General features: G+C 37.8%; 1 protein-coding gene and 1 pseudogene across 2 annotated transcripts; both read right to left on the bottom strand.

Annotated features, from left to right (window-relative positions):
- On the bottom strand, positions 1 to 6,581 carry LOC144642476 (uncharacterized; annotated as a pseudogene). Its single transcript, XR_013568738.1, has 6 exons — positions 6,332 to 6,581; positions 2,143 to 2,260; positions 1,754 to 1,873; positions 1,331 to 1,394; positions 802 to 933; positions 1 to 535 (listed from the first exon to the last, which is right to left on the bottom strand). The product of XR_013568738.1 is annotated as an uncharacterized LOC144642476 (transcript).
- Positions 6,582 to 6,741: 160 nt separating this feature from the next.
- Positions 6,742 to 9,707, bottom strand: LOC144637638 (uncharacterized). The gene is made up of 4 exons (XM_078496700.1): positions 9,081 to 9,707; positions 8,063 to 8,177; positions 7,572 to 7,971; positions 6,742 to 6,988 (listed from the first exon to the last, which is right to left on the bottom strand). Exons 1-4 carry the CDS (start codon positions 9,705 to 9,707, stop codon positions 6,742 to 6,744), a joined length of 1,389 nt encoding a protein of 462 aa, XP_078352826.1.

Here is a 9,707-nt window from a genome sequence, read left to right as displayed (position 1 = left end):
TTATTGCACAAGAATGTAGCAGTTTGCTTCCGATGTGCTGCGCTCCATTGTCTGACTGATACCCCGATGCCTCGTTTCCACAGGAGTTGTAATTATTTTGCCCACCTCTGGAGCCAGCAGAACCGAATCCATTTCTTGAATTGCAAGAACCGCAATCGTTTTCGTTGTTGCTTATAATTCCAATTCTGGTAATGGCAGCGTCGTTAGTGCCAGTTGGCGATACTACATTAAATCCCTCCATGTTGCAATTTAACTGAAGGGAAGATCCATACAAAAGAGATTTCCACTTTTCTCTGCCGATGTTTGTTTCTTGATACGTGTTGCTTTCCATAAGTGAGTGCAACGAGACTGCTTGCTGATTAACAGACACCCATTTTGTCTCATCACCCACCCTCATTCCAAGGCACATTTTGGTAAAGGGGGTACTCCAGTAGCTTGGCATCTTTGTTTCTTCAAGATCAAGCCCCGTTTTGCCAGACGTTCGACTGTAAGCTATTTTGTTGCTCCAAAAGTTTGCGTGATATGAGAATGTGGTCTAAGAGGGAAAATTAAAAATCTATGTTAAAAATACTATTATTTTGTATACAGCAAGGAATTATGCTCAGAATCTAAGGCACGAGTTATTGATGTTCCTTATTTGTTTGTTTTCTTGTTTTTACCTTTAAGGGGTTCTTTGTGATTATCTTTGAAGTTCACAAAAAGGACTGATCATCGTGAAATAGCTCCTTATATGGTCTTACATCAAATATTTTTCTTATTAGATAAAAAAAGTAAGTAGTGAGATATTTTTGCTACATCAACCTTTTTCCCATCAATCTTCATAACTAGAGTCCAGCCTCCTCCACCGCATTCAGGTATGTCCTCCATGTGACAATAGGTGTGAGCTACTCCCCCTCCTCGGTATTGAGATAGTAAGGTCCGCTATTAGATTCACTGCAATATGCAGAAAAAGAAGTCAGTATAGATTTGACGCCTATTATCCCTATTATGTTATATAGAGCACAAAAACTTAGTGCACAAACACCTAGCACTATTGTTTGAAGGGTTCAAAGTGAAGATGAATTCTGGTAACATGCAAGTAAAACAAAAATAATTAGTTTGAGTTTCTTCTTGCTCTGTATACTTGGTCTAAGATGGTGTTATTCATGTGCTTTGTGTTTATAATTAGGAGGTGACGAAATGCCAACAGGAATTCTGCTTCGCCCATCGTGCGTATGTTGAGTCATTTTGGATAAACTTACAACATACTGGGACATTAAACGCGGATGAATGCTTTGTTGGTATTTAAGTTCTAGTTGTTCCATCATGTGACATAAATATAACTCCTTACGGTGTGTTAAGTAAGACATCGACACACGAGCAGGCTGGGTGTCCTGCATCATAACCTTTATATCCTGTCAAAATAATTCAAAAGTTAAAAAAAAAAATATTAAAGTTAAATAAATAGAACTTAAAAGTTTAACCATAGCTTCAGTTAAAGTCTCATTAAATCTCCAAGAAGTGGCTATTATAATTCGATCCTTTCCTTTCATTTGGATGTCAAGAAAATGTTTGCAGCTGGATTCTCTCGTGATTTGGGCATTGGTCATACAGTTCAGAGGGAACCGTCTTCAAATTCCCGTTGCTGCCACTAAAAGGGGTTTTGCTGGGTGTAAAAAATTAATGTTATCTGTTGCTTTGAATCTAAAAGGATTGATTGATTGATTGATTGATTGATTGATTGACTGATTGATTGTCTTTGCACCTCACTTACTAGTTATGGGTGTGCTGCTGTTTCCATTTGTTTTGCTGCAGCAAGTGAAAGATCCAACTGTATTGACGCATGATGCATCAGCTGAACAGTTATGAGTACCTATAGCACATTCATTCACATCTGAAAGGAGACACACCATTAATATTTAAAACATAACGCGCATTTTCAATGATTGGAATAGTTTTTAAAAGTTTTGCTAGACCTGCTAGACGTATCATTGCATAGACGTATCATTGCATTTTGTTATCTTTCTTCATAGGGAGGAGCCACTTCGTGTTTACATAACCTGAAGAAAACTCTTGAGGGCGTTTTTACTTCATTACGAAGAAAAATAAGGTGGTAGGGGTTATTACTTTATAATTATTTGTTTTAAACATTTGTGCTTGTACCTTCGTCGCATTGGCTTCCAGTGAATCCTGGTGGGCAGATACATTGGAAGCTGTTGTCATCAAGAAAATTTGGTCTGCAAGTTGCATTCTTTATGCACGGTGAGCTGCTGCAAGGGTTCTGTATCATACAAGAAAAAGTATGTCGTATTTCATTTCTTAATAACACTACAGGAAATGTACTAAACATTTCAATGTTGGTTCTTTCATTTTCACCTCCAAACAAACTTATTATTAATGCTCTTTATAAATTTTGACGCTGACTTATTTGAGCGTAAACAACGCTCGTAATCTACTCAAGACGTTTCGACCGAGAATCTTCGGTCTTCTTCGGTTGTTAACATGGCAGAAAAAGCAACGGCTTTTTTTAACAGTTTCACATTTGTACGCGCGCGCGAGTGACTAATACAAGTACACGCGAACGCTGCGCGAGACTATGAACATTATGTAAGTGACTTATATACATCAGGGATGTCTATGTGTTCATTTCCTGCATTCTGGTCCCACATTAAAGAGCAGTCCGTGTTTGCGACAAAAACTCTAAGATCGCGCAACACGCGAACACGTTTGGCCATGATATGGATTTCAATCATGCAGCGGTGGTGGACAAGTCAGGCGATTACCACAAGAGGCTTTTCCTAGAAGCGTGGAATTCGCAGAGGGACCAGAATGCAGGAAATGAACACATAGACATCCCTGATGTATATAAGTCACTTACATAATGTTCATAGTCTCGCGCAGCGTTCGCGTGTGTGTCTACTCAAAACGTTTCGACCGAGAATCTTCGGTCTTCTTCGGTTGTTAACATGGCAGAAAAAGCAACGGCTTTTTTTAACGGTTTCACATTTGTACGCGCGCGCGAGTGACTAATACAAGTACACGCGTGTATCACCGCTAAATGTAATAACAACGCTAAATGTAATACCAACCGCAAATGTAATAAAAATTAACTCTAAATGTAATACTAACCGCAAATGCAATAAAAATGAACCCTAATTGTAATAACTTACCCCACCGTAAATATAATACAATTTAACGCTAAATGTAATAAGCTGACCAACCGTAAATGTAATACAAGTTAACCTCAAATATAATAACATAGTGTTAAAAGTGCTCTTACGGTTACTGGGCATCACTTGATTCTCGGTGATTTTTTGTGAACATTGCCGAGGTTATGTGTAGTTCCGGTCAAAGCTTAACTGGGAACTTCTTAAGATTTCCGAAGAAAATAGCCCTTCTGATGTCAAGCATTTGCAAACATCATTTCCGACATTCTTTGCAGCGGATCGCGCCATTACATAGCCCACTTTCGAAAATAGTGGAAGCCTGGGCGAGAGAAGGCGTGCGCTCAGTTGTGGGATAGTTTGGGGGCGCACAAGGTTGAAAATAAATGCGCGAGCACCCCCAAACGATCTCATAATTGATCCCCAGGTTTACACTCTTTTTGAAAGTGGGCTATTATTAGAAGTCCTTCTGGATGTATTCAAAAGATTTTGGTGAGAGGGTAGTATGATAAAACAGATAAAAATATACAGATGGTACAGATTATATAAAGACAACTTTAAAAGCAACGATACTCATTCATATATAACCATATATTCGTATTAAATAAACGTATTAGAAAAACGTATTCTCGCCATTTAGTGCGATTACTCAACTTGTTTGTCCGTAGTAACAGTAAGAAACCTGCAATTTTCAAAACTTTAACCTTCAACAATAACAGTCTATTAAGAGTTTTCAGATTCATTTTATCAATATAAGGCTACTTGATTCGCGTCAACAAAAACAAAACAAACCGTAACAGAAACGTTCACGACAGTTCAGGTCCTCTTTATTTTCTCCTTCCATTTTTCCAGATGATATTCCGAATGTAGAACCATCCGGCGATCCCAGTATATAGAAGTCTCACCCACGCATTTATCCACTGAGGGAGGTCAATTATGGTCACAGGGGACCCAAACGCTGTATTAGTTATTCATAATCTTAAAATAAAAATGTTCTTATTTACCTGCGTTCCTGTGTCTTTTTTCACCGGTTTGGGGGCGATTTGAATCAGAGCGAAGGCGGTTTACGTTGCGAGTCTCAAACGGTAATCAGTCTGTCGCAATGTCAATACGACGTGCCTCAAGTTTCAATTATTATTAACTCAAGTTACTAACACCAGTTAACTATTAACTCTCCGTTAAATTGAAACACGAAACTCCCCGCGAGGAGAGTTAATAGTTAATGGTGTTAGTAACTTAAGTTAATAATAATTGAAACTTGAGGCGCATCGTATTGACATTGCGACAGACTGATTACCGTTTGAGACTCACAACGTAAACCGCCTTCGCTCTGATTCAAATCGCCCCCAAACCGGTGAAAAAAGACACAGGAACGCAGGTAAATAAGAACATTTTTATTTTAAGATTATGAATAACTAATACAGCGTTTGGGTCCCCTGTGTTATGGTCTTAATTGCTAAAACAAGGCCACTCGCTTTCCCACGTGTTTTACAAATTTGCCACATGCTGTGGTAACCTACGCATGCATCCTGATCATAAAACAATCGTGCATATGTGCCGCCCGGGACTCTAAATTTGGACCCGTTTTAGAAAGAATTTGCCCTAAATTTGATATAGTAACTAAGTCAATCTTTTTATACCCCGTTGTAAACTAAAACGCACAGAACCATGCTCGTAAGCTAACGATGCGCAACACAGGGTGCAATAGTTTTAAATCGTACTTTTAAAAGCAATCTCTCATTATTCAATGAAAGATTGCTTTTAAAAGTACGATTTAAAGCAAAAAAAGTGTACCCCGTCTTAGGAAACGTCTCTTAAATGGATACCCCGCTCTAACTCAGGAGCTCCAAAATCACGACCCGGTTGGGCGGCAGATACCCGTATAGGTATTGTATGTGTTTCGCACCATGGAACAGGTTAGCTCAGATATCAGGATCAACACCACAAACCGTATAACATTAAATCCAATCTTTAATAATTATGTAGTTATTCGATCTAAAGGGAAATGCATTCATAATTCGAAATCAGGACAAACACAGTGATTGACTCGTACACCAAATTCATTTCAACTTTGAAAGCACAATCAAACTTACTTCTGTGGCGGGTCTTAACAGCAGACGTATACTTCATAAAAGCAAAACGGTCCAAAACGGGTTAGCCTCTTCTCTATAAACTCTGGTTAGCGTCTAACAGGACGGCACAAAATCTGTAGTTACTTCTGAAACTATTCGGCTGAACTGACTTACAATACAATGACATGTCTCTTTTCATCAATGTCTGAACAAATGTCAATCATGATTTTAATCACTTATCTTAATCAAACAAAACTCAATCAAGAAAGGCAACGCCTATTTTTGTAACGAAACATTATGGGAGTAACCCCCGGGGTACATTTAGGGTTCATTTTTATTACATTTGCGGTTAGTATTACATTTAGAGTTAATTTTTATTACATTTGCGGTTGGTATTACATTTAGCGTTGTTATTACATTTAGCGGTGATACACGCGTGTATTAGTCACTCGCGCGCGCGTACAAATGTGAAACCGTTAAAAAAAAGCCGTTGCTTTTTCTGCCATGTTAACAACCGAAGAAGACCGAAGATTCTCGGTCGAAACGTCTTGAGTAGATTACGAGCGTCGTTTACGCTCAAATAAGTCAGCGTCAGAATTTATAAAGAGCATTAATGTCAACTCCTGACTGCAATTTTGGTATTTTTCGTTTAAACTTATTAGTATAATTGTTTTTTATAAATTTTAAATTAAGGAATTTTTAATTGTGTTCATCTATTGTAAAAAGATTTTCTTTTTGCAAGACAGGCTGTTGTTGTTCATCATGGTGAAATACGACAATAATAAAGTATTATCGTTTCTCTCACGATATAGACACTTGTGATGCGAATTGCGACGAATTTCGACGGCATACTGCTAGTCTTCATCAGGCGATAAGGCTGGCTGGTTGGTAAGTCTCCCATTGATATTCTTACATGATTATTAACGGTACAGAGACACACGAAAATGCTATATTTGTCGGAAATGGACATTATTATAGCTCGAAGAAGGGTTAATTAAAGTTCATTCTTGTTGCACACGAAGCCATACAAATTTAATGAGTTGGAGAAGAATGGCAAAAAGCCAAACACCTGAAATTTCATATGCAGAAGAAGTTCGAAAATTATGCATAAGTTACCTTAGTTGCATAATATATATAGCCATCCGCCTCCTTAAAACTTTCTGGAGTTTGTTTGTGATCTGTATCGCTCAGTTCGCATCTCCACATCCCGTTGTCAAGAGGCGGACTTATGTTTATAGACTGGCACATGTCGTTTTGATAACAATGAATCTTACAAATTTCTTCTTGTACCACAAACAGGGTCTTGATTACGTTGCCCGTCAAAAATTTTCCTGCAATGGGTGTTGAAAACTCTTTAATGCGGCAACATTCTGGAAGCGAATAAAATATGAAAAATAAACAAAAGGAAAATTAAACGAGGCCAGATAAAACATCCAGTTTTTGCCGAAAAGAATGCTGCTATTAGAATGAACAATCTCGAATTACCTCTACATCATAATAAGTTATGCTTCACATTCATCACTGCGTCACTGTACTGGCTTCGGCTTCACTTTCATCTCAGTACGTTTTAGTGAATAGTAGTAGCCTCTAAAATAACGCCAGTTGACTCCATTGGCGAAGGACGAATGTGGTCCTTTGAGGTACAATCCGTTGCGATTTGATCGGTGGCAAGTTCTGTACCACCAGACGCCTTTAAACATCTTGGCACAGTGGTTACTCCACAGATCATTATCGCTATCTTTTGTGGAGAACTGCATGTTACTGGAAAAAGAAGACACAAGATGTATATGAAAAATAAACTATTAGAATTATTAATTTCAGTTCTCCTTAGAAGAAATTAGAAGGGCATTTTCATGACGTTAGCGTGCATTTATCGAAACTTAGTAGCAGTAGATTGTCGTTCTTGCTGTTCCGTAGCCATCTTTGACATGACCTCTGATTGCAGTGGGGATTGCTTTTACAAAGTAGAAGTGTGGCGTGTGTATGATTCAGCGGTTTACTCTTACTCTCTGTCAGTTCTGTTATTTACAAAATCGAAATCTGCGGTTCTTTTTCTGGAGTGCAAATTTTGTTTCCGCAGCATCTTTTAAAGTAATTGTTATGTATAAATGTATAATTTATAATGTAGGTGTCCACAATTAGTAGAGGGGATTTTCACTCAGCTACGGATTCTTGACACTTTAACAAAGTCATTATCATCATCATCATCATCATCATCGTCATCATCATCATCATCATCATCATCAGAGTCATCATCATCATCATCCAACCACGGTTGTTAAATTAAATTGTTTCTGTAATTAAGGAGTCGCGAGTATTGAGTCACCAATGTTACCTTAAGGAGTGATCGTCATCCATCGAGTCACCAGCTGTACCATTGTATCCTCCAATCAAAAGCCGGTACTTATCTCCCTCGTCTGCAACCTTAAAAGTCGTGTACTCAGCGTATGTGATGTTTTCATCAAAGTCCTCCAGGTCAACTCTCAGTATGACATCATCACCGGCAGTCAAACGATGAAGATTGTCGTTTCCAAGCCAGAACTCGCCGCTCAGATCTCCAAACCCGTTTTTGTAGAATTTCCATCCAAGATAGAAGTCAACAGAACCGTCCAAACGCTTCTGAAAAACGGTCCAACCCCCACCGTCCGTGGTCATGTCACAAAACACTTGTATTGGTTTGCCGCCATCTGGATTGTTGGTGTATATGCCACTAGATGTAGCACCATCTTCCAGCAAGCGGGAACAGCTTTTTGGCTCTGTAAAAATGCAGATGGCAAGTGAAATATTGTTACTTTTTTTCTTATTTAAGGTCAAATTCAGTTTCATTTAAATATGGTAAGTACATACTGCAAGGTTTTCCCGCATGGCCATTGTTGCAGTTGCATTCGAAGCCTTCTCCTTGGTAGTCCGGAGTACAGACTCCTTTGTCGCCGCAAGAAAAGGGATCGGTCTCACAAACACTCTGTTTAGGAATGAATAAAGCAAATACTAATTTGCTGTAATAATTGCAAAGTGTTCTTTTTGCGTGTGTCGTCCTGAGTTTTTTTTTTTTTTTTTTTTTTAATTGCTCTTACTGATTCATGCACACTACATTACAATACAATTACTGACAATTACTTACAAAGACGATTCTAACATTGCATACACTACAAACATGAAAAAAAACAATACTATTGTCGCTAACGTAAAGCGCTACTCCTATTTAACAAAAGTTTTGATTGATTGCTAAGCTACTTCTATTTGACACTAATTATGCACTATTTATGAAGATTAAGTAAAAGGACTTATTTAAAGATACAATAATTTCTCAAGAAAACTTAAGTATTTCCCATTTCTGTAGGTGAAATTTAAGCCTGTCCCTTTTCTTAGCGATACAATATTCAATGTGTTCAATATATTTAAGTTTAGCTATTAACTGAGGTAGGAGTGGTTTTGTTTTCCTGAGCCGATTAGCGTGGATTACTTGCTTACCAGCAATGAGAATATGATTGAGAAGAGTCCAATGAGGACTTTCTTTTGTATTACCTAGCAGAATTTCGCTGTCATTTAGCCTAGAAATGGTAATATTTAATTTATTTAACCAGTTAGTAGTATGCGTCCAGAAATCTATGGTAAATTTGCAGTGTAAAAACAAATGCTCGAGAGATTCTTCGTACTCTCCACAAAACGTACATAACGAGGTATCTATTAGCCTCATTTTATTCAACAATTTGTTAGTATATATTATACGATTAAGAATTTTAAATTGAAACATTCTTGTTTTAATGTCTAAAGTCACTTTTTGTGGCGTTAAATAAATTTGATTCCAGTCAAGATTTTGATCATCAAATAAAGAGTTGTATTTTAATCTTGCAGTAGGATGGACGTGTATGTTCCCTATCAGAATCCAGTACAGTCTTTTGCTCGTGAGTTCACTGAGCTTAATTTCTTCATTATTACAATTGAGCACAAACTGAGTTAAATCCAAACTTGTGGTGGTGCTCTGCTCTTGCGCATCAGGGGGTTGTGGATTTTTCGAGTTTATCAAGACTCTCCATGCGTCTGGAAGTGCTTTTGACAGACCAAGGATTAAGAAATAATTGTTAAAATTCAGCCCTTTTTCTCTAAAGAAATTCCAAGTTTTTAATTTGCCGTTCGGGAGAAGGATATCTTTTATCTTTACAATTCCAGCCATATATGATTTTTTGCAAAATTGAGGTTTGCCCCCAATACGCAGAAATTGATTGTTCCATAGTATTTGATCCATGATGACGTCTCGGGAGGACATTTCTTTAGTATTGACTGTCGCCCAGGTCTCAAAACACTCGCGATAAAATTTAGGAAGGTGTTTAGGTAGATCAGCACCATTATAATTACAATGAAGAAGGAATTTCTCGCCGTGATCTTTGAGAATCCTTGATAGAATAAGTTTCCAAGGGCTATGATAGTTCTCAGTATACTTCTTTAGGCAAATGATTCTCTGAGTTTTGATTGCAGACTCCACGTGAGGCAT

This window comes from Oculina patagonica, chromosome 2 (genome assembly GCF_052425735.1).
Source record: "Oculina patagonica isolate OP01 chromosome 2, crgOcupat, whole genome shotgun sequence".
NCBI classification, from domain to species: domain Eukaryota; kingdom Metazoa; phylum Cnidaria; class Anthozoa; order Scleractinia; family Oculinidae; genus Oculina; species Oculina patagonica.
This window is presented reverse-complemented; position numbering and strand designations above follow the sequence as displayed.

Coding starts and splice junctions, on each gene's coding strand:
- LOC144637638 (XM_078496700.1), bottom strand. CDS start 9,707: ATGCCTCACGTGGAGTCTGCAATCAAAACTCAGAGAATCATTTGCCTA. Junction 8,178..9,080: donor TTCTGATAGGGAACATACAC/GTCCATCCTACT, acceptor ATTCCTAAACAG/AGTGTTTGTGAGACCGATCC. Junction 6,989..7,571: donor GGTACAGCTGGTGACTCGAT/GGATGACGATCA, acceptor ACATCTTGTGTC/TTCTTTTTCCAGTAACATGC.